Source organism: Leucoraja erinacea, unplaced genomic scaffold (assembly GCF_028641065.1).
Source record: "Leucoraja erinacea ecotype New England unplaced genomic scaffold, Leri_hhj_1 Leri_54S, whole genome shotgun sequence".
Taxonomy (NCBI): Eukaryota; Metazoa; Chordata; class Chondrichthyes; order Rajiformes; family Rajidae; genus Leucoraja; species Leucoraja erinaceus.
Window position 1 is genome coordinate 598,679 of NW_026576454.1, and position 20,682 is coordinate 619,360.

Here is a 20,682-nt window from a genome sequence, read left to right on the forward strand (position 1 = left end):
TCAATCCCTCGACAAGGGAGATGGCTAGTGCAATAGCACTGGGGTAGGAGTGTCAGCTCCCTTGGCATTCAGCCAGTGCCCCTTTTTTCCTGGAGGTTTTGAACTCCATGACCTCCTCTGGCTTGGGGAGACAGACATACTTATTTTTGCTGTCTCCACCTGTTCCAGTGTTGGAGGAAGTTGATTCCTATAGAACCTGTAATTTTGGTAAGATTTTTGTCTTACCTGTATTTAGAGGCTGCCTGCTGTTTTTCAGGCGGCATTGTAGCGGTTCCCGGGCGGCGATTCTCCTTGTGAGGAGTCTGCAGGGCTGCCGGTCGGGTTTTTAAATTTCCCGCCGGTCCGCTGCTGTTAACCAAACAGCTGTTCAGCGGACCGGCATCAGCGCAGCTCCCTGTCAGCGGTCCGCAGCCTGTGAGGTCCCGTTTGCGCCTTTCCCCCTCCACTGTCGGCTCCTTCGCTGGAGTCGAACGGGGGCCGCTTCCTCTGCTGCTTTGCTCCCCCTGGAGCAAAAAACCACAAGGCCCGATTAAGGTAAGTACTTACCTCACGTCCTTGGTTTGCGGGAGCGCCCGACTCCCGCTGGCCGCGTTGCACAGCTGTGCGATAATGCCGCACCTGCGCACTGGGCTGGGATCTTCACGGAATCACTCACGTGACTCCGAAGTAAAATTGGCTTCGATAACAATTGTAAGGTCCCTAGTGTGTTAGGATAGTGTTGGTGTACGGGGTGATTGCTGGTCCGTGCGGCTCAGTGGGCCGAATGGACTGTTTCAAAAGTCTTAGAGATAGAACATGGAAATAGCCTTTTTGATGCTGAAGTCAATGCAGAAGAAATTTCAGAGATTTGTAGATGTAGCCCAGTCCATCACACAGCAGCCAACAAAATCAAAGACTTGTCCCACCCCAGCCGTTCCTCCTCCTCCTCTCGTCTCCCATCAGGCAGAAGATACAGAATCTTGAAAGCAAGTACCACCAGACTCAGAACAGCTTTATCCCCTCTGTTATCAGGCTTCTGAATGGTCCTTCCATAATCTACGTTACTGTCCAATTCACTTCTACCCCATTGCGGACATTGGACTTTGTCAATGGAACTTTTGTAGGCAAGAACTGCAGATGCTTGTTTAAATCGAAGGTAGACACAAAATTGTGGAGTAACTCAGCGGGTCAGGCAGCATCTCTGGAGAGAAGGAATGGGTGATGTTTCTGGTCGAGACCCTTCTTCAGACTGATGTCAGGAGAGGGGGCGGGACAAAGTTAGAATGTAGGCGGAGACAGTAAGACTGGCGGGAGAACTGGAGAGGGGATGGAGAGAGAGGGAAAGCAAGAGCTATCTGAAGTTAGAAAAGTCAATGTTCATATCGCTGGGATGTAAACTACCCAAGCGAAATATGAGGTGCTGTTCCTCCAATTTGCATTGGGCCTCACTCTGACAATGGAGGAGGCCCAGGACAGAAAGGTCAGATTGGTGATGGGAGGGGGAGGTGAAGTGCTGAGCAACTGGGAGATCAGGTCGGTTTAGGCAGACTGAGCGGAGGTGTTCAGCGAAACGATTGCCGAGCCTGCGCTTGGCCTTGCCGATGCACAGGAGTTGACAGCTGAAACAGTCGATGTGGTTGGAGGAGGTGCAAGTGAACCCTCTGCCTCACCTGGAAAGACTGTCGGGGTCCTTGGACGGAGTCGAGGGGGGAGGCATTGCATCTCCTGCGGTTGCAGGGGAAAGTACCTGTGGAGGGGGTGGTTTGGGTGGGAAGAGACGAGTTGACCAGGGAGCTTCAGAGGGAACGGTCTCTGCAGAAAGCAGAAAGAGGTGGAGATGGGAAGATGTGGCCAGCAGTGGGATCCCGTTGGAGGTGGCGAAAATGTTGGAGGATTATAAGCTATATGCGACAGCTGATGGGGTGGAGGTGAGCACAAGGGGGACTCTGTCCTTGTTACGAATGGGAGCAAGAGCGGAGCTGTAGTATATTGAGGAGAACCTAGTGAGAGCCTCATCTATAATGGAAGAGGGGAACCCCTGTTTCCTAAAGAATGAGGAGATCTCCGATATCCTGGGTATGGAACACCTCATCCTGGGCGCAGTTGCGACGTAGACTGAAGAATTTGGAGTAGGGGATAGAGTCAATGGAACTGATGTGCTACAATGCTGAGAACTACATTCTGCACTCTAACTTCCCCTTGGCTCTATCTATTGGATTTGTTTGACTTGATTGGAAACAGTATGGTGTATCTGATCTGTTTGGAGAGCTGCAAAACAAAGCTTTTCACATTACTGCACTGTTATTAGCTTAATAATAAATCTAACCCCAAACAACCGATCACCCATCCACACTAGTTCTGTGTTTTCTCATCCACTCCTTGACACACTTGGGGCAATTTTACAGGGAGCCGATTAACCTACAAACCCGCACGTTTTCAGGATGTAGGAGGAAACCACTCGGAGGAAACCCACGCGGTCACGGGGAGAACATGCAAACGCCACACACAGACGGCCAACACACGAGGTCATTTCACTCCTGTCATCGGGAAGAAGTTATAGGAGCCTGAAAACTGTAACGTCCAGGTTTAGGAGCAGCCCAAGCAAATTCTTGGGTACAGGATAACCTCCGAGATAATTATTCAGCTTCATCCCAACTGGAAACACACTTCATCCCGATGGAATATGCTGACTGATAGATCATGTGCCATTGAATGTAAAAAGGAAGTGTAACAGTCAGAGCATTTATCTAACAATACAATACAATACAATACCTTTATTTGTCATTTGAACCTCACATGAGGTTCAAACGAAATTTAGTTTCTGCAGCCATACAATAAAAGAACCAAAACACACACCAACGCTATTCACATAAACATCCATCACAGTGGCTCTCCCCCTCACTGTGATGGAAGGCAAAGTTCTTGTCTCTCCCCTGCATTCCATTTCCCTCCCGAAGTCGAGGTCAAAGCCCCCGGCGGGCGCTAGTCCGCGGCAAATTAAGGCCGCGCCGGGCGTTGTAGGATCCCCCTCCAGGTCACTCTCAACCCCGCAATTTGGGCGGGAGAAGTTGCCGCTGCCGGTGCCCCGCAAAGCAGCCTCCCACCGGGGATCCGCGAGCTCCCGGTGTTCCATCCACCGGAGCCGGGCCGCAGCAACGCGCCACCGCCGCTCTACGCCCCGAAGCCGGCCAGCTCCACGGAGGTAAGTCCGCAGCAGCTCCACAGGCTCCGCAGCTCCACAGCAGCTCCCCAGCTCCACAAGCTCCATGACTTGAGCCTCCAGGCCGTTCCGGTGGAAGCCGCTCCACGGCGCTAGGCCCCAACGGCAACGGAGACCCGACAGGGAAAAGGTCGGGTCTCCATGCAGGGAAGAGATTAAAAGTTTCCCCCACCCCCCACACATACACATTTTAAAAAAAAAATGCTAAACCGCAACAAACTAAACCCTCAACAGGACAAAAAAAAACAAAAAAACACAGACAGACTGCAGAGGCCGCTGCGACATCGGTCACGCCGCCCACGCGACCGGTGTCGCAGCATCTCTGGTTATTCTTTATTAATCTCTCTAGGCAATTTAAACCTGTTTTAGACTGTAGAGAGAGCAAGGAAACATGTCTTTCGGTCCACCAAGTACGTGCCGACCAGCGATCATCGCACACCAGCGCCATTCTACACATTAGGGGCAATTTACAATTTTACCAAAGCCAATTAACCAACAAACCCGCACGTCTTTGTAGTGTGGGAGGAAACCGGAGCTCCTGGCGAAAACCCACGCAGGTCACGAGGAAAACGTACAAACTGTACAGACAGCACCCGTAGTCAGGATCAAAGCCGGGTCTCTGGCGCTACAAGGCATCAACTCTACCACTGCGCCACCTTGCCACCCCGGTTTACTTTGGACTAATTTGTCTACTGCGCTACTTTAGGGTGAAGTGCATTGCTAACTTGAGTGTGAAGTGTTGGGTTTTCATCCGTTGTTTGTGATCTTGATCTGCTCCTACAGGGATGGAATGAAGTTTGTTTTCCAGCGACACCGTGGATTCGACTCCCCGCTGAACCTGCCGTTCCTCGATGTTCTGAGTGAATTCTCGTGCAAGCTCTTGCGACAGGACAAGAAGGCTGTGTGAGTGAGGGCTTGTGTAGTTTAGAGATACAGCGCAGAAACAGCCCACCAAACATAGAAAATAGGTGCAGGAGGATGCCCTTTGAGCCAGCACCACCATTAAATATGATCGTGGCTAATCGTCCAAAATCAGTACCCCGTTCCTGCTTTCTCCCCATATCCCTTGATTCCGTTAGCCCGAAGAGCTAAATCTAACTCTCTCTTGAAAACATCCAGTGATTTGGCCTCCATTGCCTTCTGTGGCAGAGAATTCCACAGATTCACAACTCTCTGGCAGAAAAGGTTTTTCCTCATCTCAGTACTAAATGGCCTACCCTTTATTCTTAAATTGTGACCCCTGATTCTGTACTCCCCCAGCATCGGGAACCTGCTTCTATCCTGTCCAATCCCATAAGATTTTATATGCTTCTATAAGAGCCCCTCTCATCCTTCTAAATTTCAGTGAATATAAGCCCAGTCAATCCATATGTCAGTCCCGCCATCCTGGGAATTAACCTGGTGAACCTACGCTGCACTCCCGCAATAGCAGGAATGTCCTTCCTCAAATTAGGAGACCAAAACTGTGCACAATACTCCAGGTGCGGTCTCACCAGGGCCCTGTACAACTGCTGTAGGACGTCCTTGCTCCACTGACCTGTGGTCACCCCGTACATTAGCACTATATTACACACACGGGACCATTCACAATTTTACAGAAGCCAATTAAATTACAATCTTTGGAATGTGGATTGAAACCGGAGCACCTGGATTAAACCCACATGGTCACGGGGAGCAGGTACAAATTCTTGCAGCTAGCATCCCTAGTCCAGATTGAAGACTGGTATCTGGCACTTTGAGACAGCAGCTGTACCACTGCGCCACCATGCCGCCCTGTAGATTGTGTGTAGGCCGACAGTGAGGAAGTGGAGGGTTGCGAACTGTGATGGGGCGATGCTCGAATCTCTCATTACGCTGTGCCAGCAGGCCACAAGCGCTGATAGTTCACGTTATAGTAGAATTAGGCCATTCGGCCCATCGAGTCTACTCAGTCATTCTAATCCCATTTTCCTGCCTTCTCCCCATTACCCTTGATACCCGTACTAATCAAGAATTTGTCTATCTCTGCCTTGAAAAACATCCTTTCTACATCCGCTCTCTCCAAGCCTTTCACTATTCTGTACGTTGTAATGAGATCCCCCCCTCCCCCTCATTCTTCTAAACTCCAGCGAGTGGAGGCCTAGTGCCGACAAACGCTCATCATAGGTTAACCTACTTATTCCCGAGTTGTAGGTTACTAGGACGATTGCCTAAGGACCCAGATCAGCTGGAAGGCTGGGTGGAGCAGTGGCAGATGGAGTTTATTCCTGACCAGTGTGAGGAAATTAATTCTGAATTGTCCAGTGCTGGCCAGATATATACAGAACATTGGGGAACAACTTCATAGCTCCCTGAAAATGACCACATGGGTGCTTAGAGTAGCAAAGAAACCTTTTGGACTCCTTCAATGGTTCATAAGTTCTAGGAACAGAATTGGGCCATTCGTCCCATCAAGTCTACTCTGCCACTCAATCACGACTGAATCACACTGTAGTCATGCCTACTATGTTCTGCTGTGCTGAAGCAAAGCAAAAATGTCATTGTCCTATCAGGAACACATGACAATAAACTCTCTTGAATCTCATTCCCCCTCAACCCCATTCTCCTGCCTTCTCCCTATAACCCGTGGTGATTTTATTGTCACATGTGTGAAGTGCTAACATAGAGAAATTCTCAATGTTACAAACAGTCCAGAAGATTAATGGTGTACACACCCCCCCCCCCCCCCCCATCCCCGACCAGCAAGTGAACAGAAATAGTCTACCGGGCCCCCATTGTAAGAGACGCCATCTTTTGCCGCTGTTTTCAAAGTCCACGCTCTATTTCGTACAAGCAGTGCCTGTTCAAGAGTCAAGAGTCAAGAGTCAATTTAATTGTCATTTGGACCCCTAGAGGTCCAAACGAAATGCCGTTTCTGCAGCCATACATTACACACAAATAGACCCCAGACACAACATAATTACATTTTACATAAACATCCATCACATAGCTGTCATGGAAGGCCAAAAAAAACTTACCTCTCCACTGCACTCTCCCCCCCCCCCGATGTCAGAGTCAAAGTCAAAGCCCCCGGCTGGCGATGGCGATTGTCCCGCGGCCATTAAAGCCACGCCGGGGGGCGCGAGGCCGCACACCGGGTCTTGGTGTTAGAGCTTCCAGGCAAGTCCTAGTATAGCCTAGAACTTCCAGGCAAGTCCCAGGCTGTTGCCGACCTCCAGCCGTCTCTATCCTTGGACGCCACGCCCCTCTGCTCGCCCATCCGCCTCTGTTCCCCGCAGCAAACCACGAGGGAGGGGTCGGCCAGACCCCAGTCCCCTCTCCTCCCCGACCGGCTTCGTTCCTCGTCTCTAGCTCCGCCCTGGAGTATTGTGTGCGGTTTTAGTCTCCAAGTTTGAGGAAGGACATTCTTGCCCTTGAGGGAGTGCAGTGTAGGTTCACCAGGTTAATTCCCAGGACGGGATGGCGTACGATGAAAGAATGGATCGACCGGGCTTATATTCACTGGAATTGAGAAGGAATCGAGGGGGATCTTGTAGAAACATATGAAATTCTTAAGGGATTGGACAGGCTAGATGCAGGAAAAATGTTCCCGATGTTGGGGGAATCCTGAACAGAGGGTCATAGACGTCCCTCTCGCCTGTCCACCTTTGTGTCGCCGGTACCTCCCGCAGGCAACCATGAGGCTTCGGTAGGGCCATCACCCCGATCCTGGCCTCTCTCCACTGGCTCCCTGTGCGGTTCCGTATATATTTCAAGACCCTCCTCTATGTCTACAAAGCCCTCAATGGGCTTGCCCCCTCCTACATTAAAAGTCTTCTCACCCACCACTCCACCTCCAGGTCCCTCAGACCGGCCAACTTGGGGCTGCTGAATATCCCGCGGTCTAGGCATAAGCTTAGGGGCGACCGCGCCTTTGCGGTTGCAGCTCCTAGACTGTGGAACAGCGTCCCCCTTCCCATCAGAACTGCCCCCTCCATCGACTCCTTTAAGTCAAGACTAAAAATGTATCTATACTCCCAAGCCTTTCCTGACGTCCAGTGAGCGAGGGCTATATGTATGTAGTTTGTTTGTTTATACTATTCTTATAACAAATGTAAAGCACTTTGGCCAACGAGAGTTGTTTTTTAAATGTGCTATATAAATAAATGTGACTTGACTTGTAGTTGGCGTTGTGTAGTATTCGGAGTGGGACATGGTCCTGAGGGAGCAGCTGCTGAATCTGTCGTTGGTTTTGCAGGCTTGCCTACCTGGACAAGAACTACCCTGCCCCTCTCGGTGCAGCCCCTGACGAGTGGCTGCCGCTGGCATTGTACCGCAAGTCGTTGCAGGCACGAGGGGACGATGACACCATGTCCATGATCAGCGGCAAGCCGAGCAGCCTACGAGCCAAGAGAGTCGCAGCAGCATCGGCCAAGAGAAGGCGAATGGAAGGTACGAGGGAGAGAGAGAGAGGATGACAGGTGCTCATGGGTCACCGCTTTCGGACGGGGATTCGGGACGTAATGACCTTGGGTTAGTTTATCATTGTCGTGGGGTGCTGCAAAAAGCTTTTGTTGCTGCCTGAGTTCCTCCAGCACGGGTGTCGAGGGTTATTGGGAGAAGGCAGGAAAATGGGACGAGGATACAATCGGCCATGATTAAATGGCGAAGTGGACGCAATGGGCCGAATGGCCTAATTCTACTCCTGTAACCTGTGAACGGTTTGTCTTTTTCTGTAAACCAGCACATGCAGTTCCTTGTTTCTACCTCCGGTTTCAAGGTTGGGATGAGTAACTGGAATAGAATGGTCATGTTGTTGAAAGTAGCTGCCAGCAGGCGATGGGCGCATTGAGAGAAGGTGGGGTTATTGGTTCATAAGTTATGGGAATAGAATTAGGCCATTCGACCCATTAAGTCTACACCGCCATCCAATCATGGCTGATCTATCTTGTCCACGGCCGCTGCCCGCAGGCGCTGAATCTTCACGGTCCGAGTCTACGGGCCTATCCGACTTTTGCTTGGCTTTCCCGCCAGTCCGTGGTATCGGTTCGGACTGTGCTGGTGCCAGGTCGGAGGCTGCCGACCGCATAGTTAGCGATCCAGGTGCAGTCGGCCGCTGCTGACTGCCCGCATTTCCGCGGCGGTCAGTCTTGTAGCGGTCCGTTTGGACTTCGTCTTTGTCTTATCCATAGGTTCCTTTCTGAAAAATAATTCTCAGAGAACGGAACAAACGACCTCACAATAATTAACTTACCTGCAGGTCCGTTTTAAACCTACCGCTGAAGGAGCAACGCTCCTCCCCGCCAGTCGCTGCGCAATGCGTTAGATGATATGACGTGCATGCGTCCTGGCGGGGTCCTCACGTAGTCATTCACGTGACTCCGGAGTAAAATAAGCAAATAAAGAACAATACGACACGATCAAACTTTATTTATATGATATTGATCTGCGAACAGTCATAAAAACACAAAATACATGAAACATGAAATTAAAGTGATGAGTAGAAAGAATGAGGGGAGTAGGATTGACACGACCGAAAGGGGGGGGGGGGGGGGGGGGGGGGGGATTGATAACCGCAGGGAAGATGTAGAGAGGGAGGGAGCGGGATTTATTTTTGATATTTTTACATTTTATTCTCACTGTCGACCCTGTGTTTTAAGCTTCTCTAACTTTGCTTTGCAGTATCTGATACGAGTGTGGATGGGGCGTGGATGCACAGCGGAGGCAGCTCGCAGCTGGGCAGGAAGTTGGCCACCCCGGTACTTACCTCCACCCTCCTGCGACCAAGTCAGTGGGACACGGGCAGTCTGCACAGCTCCTCCGACCAGGACTCTGAGAAAGGCTCCGAGTCTGACTTTGCGCACAGGTTGGTTCAGCCGCGTGTGGTCGCTGTTTAAACAACTTGGGGGGGAACATTTCGACTTGAATGCCACCACTGCATCTTCCTCCAGTACTTTCACCATTTCTTTCTCTTTGCGGCACATTCAGGGATCACTGGATGTACAAGACACCTCTTCTCCTCTACTCCCCTCTTGGTGTTTACCCAAATTTTATTAGTCCTGTTATGATGCTTTATCTCTTAGATAATTTAGGATTAAATTCCATCTTTAGGATCAGGATTAAATTCCATCTGCCGTAGTACTGCCCAGATGCCAGTGCCATAAAGAAACGATTTAATACCTCACATGAGGTTCAAACGAAATTTGGTTTCTGCAGTCATACAAGAAAAGAACCAAGACACACACCAACACAATCCACACAAACATCCATCACAGTGATTCTCCTCCTCACTGTGATGGAAGGCAAAGTCTTGTCTCTCCCCTGCTCTCCATTCTTCTCCCGATGTCAAAGTCAAAGTCCCCGGCGGGCGCTAGCAAGTCCGCAGCCATTTAAAGCCGCGCCGGGCGATGTAAGGTCACTCTCAACCCCGCAATTCGGGCGGGAGAAGTCGCCGTTGCCAGTGCCCCGTAAAGCGGTCTCCGACCACTCCACGCTCCAAAGCCGGTGCTCCCGGTGTCACCATCCACCGGAGTCGGGTCGTAGCAGCGCGCCACCGCAGCTCTCCACGCTCCGAAGCCGGCCAGCTCCACGATGGTAGGTCCGCAGCTCCGCCGGCTCCGTGACTTGAGCCCCCAGGTCGTTCCGGTTGGAGGCCGCTCCACGGTGCTAGGCCCCAACGACAAAGGAGACCCGACAGGGAATAGGTCGGGTCCCCGTACAGGGAAGAGATCTAAAAGTTTCCCCCACCCCCCACACATACACATTTAAAAACCCACTACAAACTATACCCTCAACGGGACAAAAATGTTTTTAAAAGACAGACGGACTGCAGAGGCCGCTGCGACGTCGGTCGTGCCGCCCACCCAACGATCTAAAAGCCACTTAAGCACCACTATCGTGTCTGCCTCTACCAGCTTCCGGGCCCCCACCACTCACTAAAATAAAAATCAACTTGTCCCGCACGCCTCCTATTAAACTTTCACCCTCTCAACTTATAGCTATGCCCTCTAGTGTTGGACATTTCCACCCTGGGGAAAGTTTTTTATTCTAGAGACACAGAGCAGAAACTGGCCCTTCGATCCACCAAATCCATGCCAACCAGCGATTCCCGTACACTAACACTATCGTACACACACTAGGGACAATTTTACCCAAGTTGATTAGCCTAGAAACCCACTTCTTTACAGTGTGGGAGGACACCAGAGTTTCCGGAGAAAACTCACGGGAACATGCAAACTCCGTACAGACAGCACACATAGTCAAGATTGTGTCTCTCGCGATGTAAGGCAGCAACTCTACCGCTGCGCCACCGTGCCACTCTGCTTCTGATTGTCCACCCTGTCTGGGCCTCACTTAAATTTACATATTAGTCCTCTCTTCAATTACTTAGTTTCTTTTACTAGTGGATGTGGAGAGGATATTTCCACTAGTGGGAATGTCTAGGACTAGAGGTCACAGCCTCAGAATTAAAGGACGTTCTATTAGGAAGGAGATGAGCAATTTCTTTGGTCAGTGGGTGGCGAATCTGAGGAATTCTTGCCACAGAAGGCTGTGGAGGTCGTCAATGGATATTTTTACGGTAGAGATGGATAGATTCTTGATTAGTACGGGTGTCAGAGGTTATGGGGAGAAGGCAGGAGAATGTTTTTAGGAGGGAGAGATAGATCAGCTATGTTTAAATGGCTGAGTAGACTTGACGGGCCGAATGGCCTAATTCTACATCTATCCCTTACGGCCTTTAACTGTGCAAAAGCGTTCCCAATTTCCGGCAACATTCCCTGTCAACCTCCTCACACACTGCGCCGGAGTGTCTCGGAATGCAGCCTAGTGGCCCCTGTTAATGTATCACACTGACCGTTGTATCCTTTCTCCGTGTGCAGCAGGTCTTGGCTGGGCTCTCAAAATCGGAACAAGCAGCAAAATAATCAGGTTCAGAAGAATAAAGTGGTGAAGAACCGGTCCCGGCAGAAAGTGCGCAAGCAGCAACTGTAAGTGAAGGGGTTGCCGCAGTTAGTACACGGTTCCTGTAAGTTGTGGTATTTCAGTGTAAAGGTTCGACAGGGTTGTCCCTCGTCGTTGCTTTTTGCACATCTTTCTTTCTTTCGATTTACCTTCTATATCTCTCGTTTCCCTATCCCCTGTCTTTCAGTCTGAAGAAGGGTCTCAACGCGAAATGTCATCTGTTCCTTTTCTCCAGAGATGCTACTTGAGCCACTGAGCTAACAATGATCTATTTTACTTCCTTGCCATCTCTTTTGATGGTACACACAAAAGCTGGAGTAACTCAGCGGGTGCAGCAGCATCTATGGAGCGAAGGAAATGGGCAACGTTTCAGGCCGAATCCCTTCTTCAGCCTGAAGAAGGATTTTGGCCCGAAACGTTGCCTATTTCCTTCGCTCCATAGATGCTGCTGCACCCGCTGAGTTACTCCAGCTTTTGTGTGTACCTTCGATTTTCCAGCATCTGCAGTTCCTTCTTAAACATCTCTTTTGATGTCTTGTTTTCAGACCTAATCCTTCCTTATCTCTGTGTCTCCCTCTCCCCTGACTCTCACTCTGAATAAATGTTGCCTATTCCTTTTCTCCAGAGATGCTGCCTCACCCACTGAGTTTCTCCAGCATTTTTGTCTACCGTCGATTTTCCAGCATCTGCAGTTCCTTCTTAAACCTTGAGTCAGAAGACGATCACATTTAAGTCATCAACTCATCAGAGGTATTGAGGAACAAAAGACAGGATGTGGTCTGGCACAAAGAGACCGAGAATGATCCCGGGGATGATTAATTTAGTTTAGTTTAGAGACACAACATGGAAACAGGCGCTTTGGCCCACCGACACCACACCGACCAGTGATCCCCGCACACTAACACTATCCTGCACACACTAGGGACAATTTACAATTTTACCAAAACCAATTAACTTACAAATATGTACGTCTTTGGAGTGTGGGAGGAAACCGGAGCACCGGTCCGGGAATGAGTGGGTTAACATATGATGAGCCACTGGGCCTGTAGCCGCTGGAGTTCAGAAGGATGAGGGGGAACACTCACTGAAACTTGCCGAATAGTGAAAGGCCTGGATAGAGCGGACGTTTCCACTTGTGCAAGAGTACAGGACTAGAGGGCACAGCCTCAGAATAAAAGGACATATCTGTAGAAAGGAGATTAGAGATACATCGTGGAAACGGGGCCTTTTGGCCCTCCGAGACTATGGTGACCAGCGATCACATCGCACACTAACCTACACACACTAGGGACAATTGTACAACTCGCCAAAGCCAATGAACCTACAAACGTGTACAAACCTTTGTAGTGTTGGAGGAAAATATAGCACCCAGAGAAATTCCACACAGGTCATAGGGAGAAGGTACAAACTCTGTACAGATAGCACGAATAGTCAGGATGGGGTCCCTGGTGCTGTAAGGTAGCAACTCTAATACTGTGCCACTGTGCTGTCTTGAGCCAGTTCCTTTCATTCAGGCCGTCATATCACCTTGCACCGTTATCCAGCGCCAAGTTTCAGCCCCTACGTGAATTAAGCTCATTGCTTCTCCCCTCCCTTCCAAGCTAACTTTGATAGCTGCCAAGTGGTGGGTGTATGGAATGAGCTGCCAGGCAAGGCAGGCAAGAATTAGAGGTGTACAGCGTGTAAACGGGCCCTTCTTGCCCACATCAACAATATGTCCCATCTACACTAGTCTTACCTGCCTGCATTTGGCCCCTATCCCTCCAAACCCATCCTATCCATGTACCTGTCCAAATGTTTCTTAAACATTGTGATAGTCCCAGCCTCAACTACCGCCTCTGACAGCTTGTTCCATACACCCACCACCCTCTGTGCATCTACCTGATCTATTCCTCTCATGATTTTGTATACCTCTATAAGATCACCCCTCATCCACCTGCGCTCCAAGGACTAGAGTCCCATCCTGTTCAACCTCTCCCTGTAGTTCCGACCCTAGAGTCCTGGCAGCATCCCCGTAAATCTTCTCTGCACCCTTTCCAGCTTGACAACACTTCAAGACGCAGGAACAATAACAGCAGTTAAAAGGCACTTGGGCGGGTACATGGATAGGAAAGATTTGGAGGGATATGGACCAAACGCAGGCAGGTGGGACTAGTGTGGATGGGGCATCTTGGTCGGCATGGATGAGTTGGGCCGAATGGCCTGTTTCCGTGTTGTGTGACTTGACAACCGATATGATTGACTCGTTTGTGGGTGGCTTCTGAAACAGCCTTGAGAACACATGGTAGAGTGTAGGAAGGAACTGTGGATACTGGTTTAAATCAAAGATAGACACATCAAGCTGGAGTAACTCAGCGGGACAGGCAGCATCTCTGGGGAGAAGGAATGGCTCCAGTCATGACGCTAAAGGTTGTGTGAGTATAGACTGCAAGTGCAGCCCCTGCTGCGGCCATTGGTGTACAAGGGAGCGAGACAACATTGGAGTGTGTAAGATGATGATGATGATGATGATACTTTATTGTCTCTTGTACCTAGTTACGTGCAGTGAAATTATTTGTCTTTGCATACAAAGTTAGAAGAGCCTCCCCAAAGTTGCTAAAAGCACTCGCCCCCAGCCCCCCATGCCAGGTCCCCCTTCCTTCTCAGCGCCGCTTAGTTTTCAGCTGTCCCCCCACACCGGGTCCTCCTTCATTCTTGGAAGGTTCTCGTCCCTCGGATGATGTGCCTACTACGTCCATGATCAGCTCCTTCGTTTTTTTGATGTTCAAAGAAGAGGCTGTTATCCCATAATTTTGGTGTCGTTCGTTCTGTGTGCCCCCCGCGCTGGGTCCCCTTTTCCTTCTCAGGTACGCTCCCCCCCCCCCCCCCCCCCCCCCCCCCCCCATTGGGTGGGCTCCCCCTTTGTTCTGTGCGGCCCCCAAGTTTGGTCTCCAAATTTGAGGAAGGACATTCTTGCTATTGAGGAAGTGCAGCGAAGGTTCACCAGGTTAATTCCCGGGATGGTGGGACTGTCATGTGCTGATAGATTGGAGCGGCTGGGCTTGTACACCCTGGAGTTTAGAAGGATGAGAGGGAATCTTATTGAAACGTATAAGATTATTAAGGGTTTGGACACGCTAGAGGCAGGAAACATGGTCCCGATGTTGGGGGAGTCCAGAACCAGGGGCCAAAGTTTAAGAATAAGTGGTAAGCCATTTAGAACGGAGATGAGGAAAAGCTTCCAGTGTGCGGAATTCTCTGCCTCAGAGGGCGGTGGAGGCTGGTTCTCTGGATGCATTTCAAGAGAGAGTTAAATAGAGCTCTTGAGGATAGCGGAATTAGGGGATATGGAGAGAAGGCAGGAACGGGGTACTGATTATGGATGATGAGCCATGATCACATTGAATGGCGGTGCTGGCTCGAAGGGCCAAATGGCCTCTACTCCTGCACCTATTGTCTATCGACTAGGATCCGTGTAAGCGAGAGGTGTGAGCCGCATCCCGCTGCGTCACTTTGCAAGGCAGCCATCATTTACAAGCGGCTGCTTAATGACTGGATTTGCTCTCTGTCACAGGCTGAGTCTGATGGAGGAAGACGGGGAAGACACAGATGCCGGGCCTATGATGTCTGACGCCACCAGTGAGCACTCGGACGCAAACAGCGACATCAATCTGGTCAGTAACGTTACACTCTAGACACAGTACAGAAACGGTGGCGCAGCTATAGAGTTACTGCCCTGCAGCGCCGGAGACCCGGGTTTGATCCCAACCACGGGAGCTTTCCTATCCCTGTACCTTCTGCCACAGAAGGTAGTTGAGGCCAGTTCATTGGCTATATTTAAGAGGCAGTTAGATGTGGCCCTTGGGGCTAAGGGGATCAGGGGGTATGGAGAGAAGGCAGGTACAGGATACTGAGTTGGATGATCAGCCATGATCATATTAAATGGCGGTGCAGGCTCGAAGGGCCGAATGGCCTACTCCTGCACCTAATTTCTATGTTTCTACCTTTGTCCAAATGTCTATCAATGGGGGCACAGTGACACAGCAGCAGAGTTGCTGCATTGTAGGTTCCATCATGTCTACGGACACTGTCTGTACAGAGTTTGGAAGTTCTCCCCCTGACCTGCGTGGGTTTTCTCCGAGATCTTCGGTTTCCTCCCACACTTCAAAGACACAACTGTTTGTAGGTTAATTGGCTTGGTAAATGTGTTTTTTAATTGTCCCTGGTGTGTGTGTGTGGGAAAGTGTTAATGTGTAGGGATGGGAGGGGATCTTATAGAAACGTGTAAAGTTCTATGAGGATTAGACAGGGTAGGTGCAGGGAAAATGTTCCCGATGTTGGGAGAATCCAGAACCAGGGGTCACAGTTTAAAACTGTTTAGGCCATTTAGGACTGATTAGGAAAATCTTTATCACCCAGAGAGTTGTGAATCTGGAATTCTCTGCCAAGGAAGGCAGTGGAGGCCAATTCACTGGATGTTTTCAAGAGAGAGTTAGATTTAGCTCTTAGGGCTAAGGGAATCAAGGGATATGGGGAAAAAAGTCGGAACGGGTACTGATTTAGGATGATCAGCCATGATCATATTGAATGGTGGTGCTGGCTCGAAGGGCCGAATGGCCTACTCCTGCAGCTATTTTATATGTTTCTATGGTTTAGTTTTAGTTTTCGCCCAGTGGTCCCCGAACACCAACGCTACCCTGCACACTGGGACCATTTATAATTTTACCAAAGCCAATTAACCTACAAACCTGCACGTCTTTGGAGTGTGGGATGAAACCGGAGCACCCGGAGGAAACCCACACAGGTTATGTGGAGAACATACAAACTCCGTACATACAGCACCGGTAGCCAGGATCGAACATACGCACGCACACGCACGCTGAAGGATTGGGAACAATTCATAGATACATAGACAACAGGTGCAGGTTTAGGTCATTCGGCCCTTCAAGCCAGCACCGCCATTCAATGTGATCATGGCCGATCATCCACAATCAATACCCCGTTCCTGCCTTCTCCCCATATCCCTTGATTCCGCTAGCCCTAAGAGCTCTATCTAACTCTCTTTTGAATGCATCCAGTGAAACGGCCTCCACTGCCCTCTGTGGCAGGGAATTCCACAAATCCACAACTTTCTGGGTGAAAAGGTTTTTCCTCATCTCAGTTCTAAATGGCCTACCCCCTTATTCTTAAACATTGGGAACATGTTTCCTGCATCTAGCATGTCCAATCCCTTAATAATTTTGTATTTTGGGGATATCTTATAGAAGCATAAAATTATAAAAGGACTGGACAAGCTAGATGCAGGAAACATGTTCCCAATGTTGGGCGAGTCCAGAACCAGGGGCCACAGTCTTAGAATAAAGGGGAGGTCATTTAAGACTGAGGTGAGAAAAAAACTTTTTCACCCAGAGAGCTGTGAATTTATGGAATTCCCTGCCACAGAGGGCAGTGGAGGCCAAATCACTGGATGGATTTAAGAGAGAGTTAAATAGAGCTCTAGGGGCTAGTGGAATCAAGGGATTTGAGGAAAAGGCAGGCACGGGTTATTGATAGGGGACGATCAGCCATGATCACAATGAATGGCGGTGCTGGCTCGAAGGGCCGAATGGCCTCCTGCACCTATTTTCTATGTGACTGGTGTACAAGGACACCCAGGTCTCGTTGTACTTCCCCTTTTTGCAACATGACACCTTGAGATAATAATCTGTCTTCCTGTTCTTGCCACCAAAGTGGCAAGAACATCACATTTATCCACATTATACTGCATCTGCCATGCATCTGCCCACTCACCGAACCTGTCCAAGTATTTTCATAGCATCCTCTTCACAGTTCACACCGCCACCTGGCTTTGTGTCACCTGCAAATTTGCTAATGTTACTTTTAATTCCTTCATCAAAATCATTGATGTATATTGTAAATAGTTGCGGTCCCATCACAGAGCCTTGCGGTACCTCACTAGTCACTGCCTGTCATTCTGAAAGGGACCCGTTAATCCCTACTCTTTGTTGCCTGTGTGCCAACCAATTTTCTATACATGTCAGCATTCTACCCCCAATATCATGTGTTCTAATTTTACCCACTAATCTGCTATGTGGGACCTTATCAAATGCTTTCTGAAAGTCCAGGTACACTACATCCACTGGCTCTCCCTTGTCCAGTTTACTTGTTACATCTTCAAAATGTCCAGAAATTAGTCGAGCATGATTTCCCCTTTGTAAATCCATGCTGACTCGGACCGATCCTGTTGCTGCTATCCAAATGCGCTGCTATTTCATCTTTAATAATCGACCCCAGCATCTTCCCCACCACCGATGTCAGGCTAACTGGTCTATAATTCCCTGCTTTCTCTCTCCCTCCTTTCTTAAAAAATGGGATAACATTAGCTACCCTCCAATCCACAGGAACTGATCCTGAAGAGCGTCAAGCTTTGCTAAGGGAAGGGAAAGCTAAATACTACAATTTTCAAGGAAAAATTCTTTTCCTGTCACCTCTTTTCCGGCCTTGTCTCGTGCAGTTGGGTGAAAGTCCATCTGCCCGTGTTTAGTTTAGTTTAGAGGTACAACGTGGACACAGGTCCTTCGGCCAGTCCATGCCGACCAGCGACCCCCGAGAAGGTTCACCAGACTGATTCCTTGGATGTCAGGACTTTCATATGAAGAAAGACTGGATAGACTCGGCTTGTACTCGCTAGAATTTAGAAGATTGAAGGGGGTCTTATAGAAACGTACAACATTTTTAAGGGGTTGGACAGGCTAGATGCAGGAAGATTGTTCCCGATGTTGGGTAAGTCCAGAACAAGGGGGCCACAGTTTAAGGATAAAGGGGAAATCTTTTAGGACCGAGATGAGAAAAACATTTTTTACACAGATAGTGGTGAATCTGTGGAATTCTCTGCCACAGAATGTAGTTGAGGCCAGTTCATTGGCTATATTTAAGAGGGAGTTAGATGTGGCCCTTGTGGCTAAAGGAATCAGGGGGTATGGAGCAAAGGCAGGCACGGGATACTGAGTTGAATGATCAGCCATGACCATATTGAATGGGTTGAAGGGCCGAATGGCCTACTCCTGCACCTATTTTCTATGTTTCTATGTCTATAAAGTTGAGGACTGGCACACAGAAGAATTGGGAACCATCCAGAAGTGGGTCATGCATTGATAAGGGAGGGGAAAGCTGAACTCCAGAGTTTTCTGGGAGAAATCCCTATTATGTCACGTGCTTACCTGCTTTGTCTTGTGCAGTTAGTTTAGTTTAGAGACAGGCCCGTCTGCCCACCGAGCCTGCGCCGACCAGCGATCCTCCGCACACTAGCACTGTCTCTAGCACCAGCGCTATTACAAGGTGATAACTCTACCGCTGCGCCATTGTGCCGTCCTATCTTGGTGTAAATTTGAGGACACACACACACACCAACTGACGGACAGAACTGAGAACAAAAGCAGCAAGCTGAAGCTTTGGGAATAATTTGGAAGGTGGGGTCGCGCTTTGATAAGGGAGGGGTAAACTGAACATGGGTTTTTGGGGAGGAATCCCTTTTCTGTCCCCTCTTTACCTGCCTTTCCTCATCCAGTTGGGTGAAGGTCTCTCTGCCTGTTGCGTGTGCACTTGCCCCAGCTTTGCCTGACCCTTTTGTGCCTATCAGCAGGAACCCCTCAGCAGACGGGGAAGAGCTGGGCTGTTGCAGGACCTCTTCGACTCGACCATCCTAGACATTGACGTAAGTTACTGTAGATGATAATGTGCCGTTCTGCTCTCTCCCCTCTTCCCAAGTGTAACTTCCATTCAGCTGTCCTTTGTGCTAAATAACTGCAATTCACCATGGTGAATGCACGGTGCATAGTGCCACAGTGGTAGAGTTGCTGCCTTGCAGCGCCAGAGACCCGCGTTTAGACAATAGCCAATAGGTGCAGGAGTAGGCCATTTGACTCTTCGAGCCAGCACCGCCATTCAATGTGATCATGGCTGATCATCCACAATCAGTACCCCGTTCCTGCCTTCTCCCCATATCCCCTGACTCCGCTATTTTTAAGAGCCCTATCTAGCTCTCTCTTGAAAGCATCCAGAGAACCCGCCTCCACCACCCTCTGAAGCAGAGACTTCCCCAGACTCACCACTCTCTGTGAATAAAAGTGTTTCCTCGTCTCCGTTCTAAATGGCTTACTCCTTATTCTTAAACTGTGGCCCCTGGTTCTGGACTCCCCCAACATCGGGAACATATTTCCTGCCTCTAGTGTGTCCAAGCCCCTAACAATCTTGTATGCTTCAATGAGATGCCCTCTCATCCTTCTAAACTGCAGAGTGATCCCGACTATGGGTAATGTCTGTACGGAGTTTGTGCGTTCTCAACGTGGGTTTTCTCCGAGATCTTTGGTTTCCTCCCACGCTCCAAAGATGTACAAGTATGTAGGTTAATTAGCTTGGTAAATGTAAAAATTGTCCCTAGTGTGTGTGGGATAGTGTTAATGTGCGGGGATCACTGGTCAGTGTGGGCCGAAGGGCCTGTTTCTGCACTGTATCTCTAAACTAAGCACTAAAAAAAGCTATCCGTCTCAATCTTAAATTATGATCATGCTAGTATTTGGAGAGTGCTTCATATTCCTCCATAGTGTATTGTGAAGTAGTTCTCGACAATAGTCAGGTTTTTGTCATCTTGCTGAAAATATCCTTTTACTTTTTGGGGGTTTTCTAGTTTAGAGACACAGTGTGGAAACGGGCCCTTCGGCCCATCGAGTCCACGCCGACCATCGATCACCCGTTCACACTGGTTCGATGTTATCCCATTTTCTCATTCACTCCCTACACATTCACGGGCAATTTACAGAAGCCAATGAACCTACAAACCTGCAAGTCTTTGAGGTGTGGGAGAAAACTGGAGCACCTGGACGAAACCCACAGTGGAACGTGCAAACTCCATGCTGACAGCACCCGAGGTCAGGATCGAACCCAGGTCTTGTTTGTAGGTTAATTGGCTTCGGTAAAGATCGTAAATTGTCCCTAGTGTGTCTAGGATAGTGTAATGCCCCTGTTCCACTTTGGAAACCTGAACAGAAACCTCTGGAGACTTTGCGCCCCACCCAAGGTTTCATGTTTCCTAAGTGGGACGGGCATTAGTGTGCGGGGATCGATGGTCGGCGTGGACGGTGGGCTGAAGGCCCTGTTTCCAGCATCTATCCCTAAACTAAAGTAACAGTTCACTCAAGATCTTTGTGCTACCTTGACTCTGAATACTCCTCTCCACGTCTCATCTTTTCTGCCTTAGGATTTCTGAAGCTGCTGGAGACTCGTCTTATGCTTTGAGGAACAGGAGCCCAGATTGCGTTGGATTAAGTTGTGATTTGTGTTTGAGATGCGTCTCTCTACCAAAGGGAACCGTTCACAGTTGGCCCACTAGTTTAGTGGTGTTTGTTGGCTTGAAGCTTCAGTTGTTGAGACACACGACCCCGGAGTGTCAATGAAGGTTTCTCAAACCCGGCGTATCGATCGGAAGTTTTGTTTTGTACAGTTAACTCCATTTTGTAAATTTTTGCTGTAAAGAGATTTTTCTGCAGTTTATCTTTCATTTTGTTAATAAAGGCAATTAAAAGTTA

At 49.3% G+C, this 20,682-nt stretch overlaps 1 protein-coding gene across 2 annotated transcripts in view; it reads left to right on the forward strand.

Moving 5' to 3' along the window:
• Positions 1 to 20,682, forward strand: part of LOC129694117 (cohesin subunit SA-2-like) — a 102,201-nt gene extending 81,519 nt beyond the window's left edge. The window contains exons 31-37 of one of the 2 annotated variants that reach the window (XM_055630837.1): positions 3,983 to 4,102; positions 7,416 to 7,609; positions 8,840 to 9,023; positions 11,038 to 11,145; positions 14,673 to 14,772; positions 18,738 to 18,812; positions 20,355 to 20,682. In XM_055630837.1, coding sequence (XP_055486812.1) covers positions 3,983 to 4,102; positions 7,416 to 7,609; positions 8,840 to 9,023; positions 11,038 to 11,145; positions 14,673 to 14,772; positions 18,738 to 18,812; positions 20,355 to 20,363 — 790 coding nt within the window. In that variant the 3' untranslated portion in view covers positions 20,364 to 20,682. The remainder of the gene's footprint in view (positions 1 to 3,982; positions 4,103 to 7,415; positions 7,610 to 8,839; positions 9,024 to 11,037; positions 11,146 to 14,672; positions 14,773 to 18,737; positions 18,813 to 20,354) is intronic. The other variant, XM_055630838.1, reaches the window with a different exon arrangement.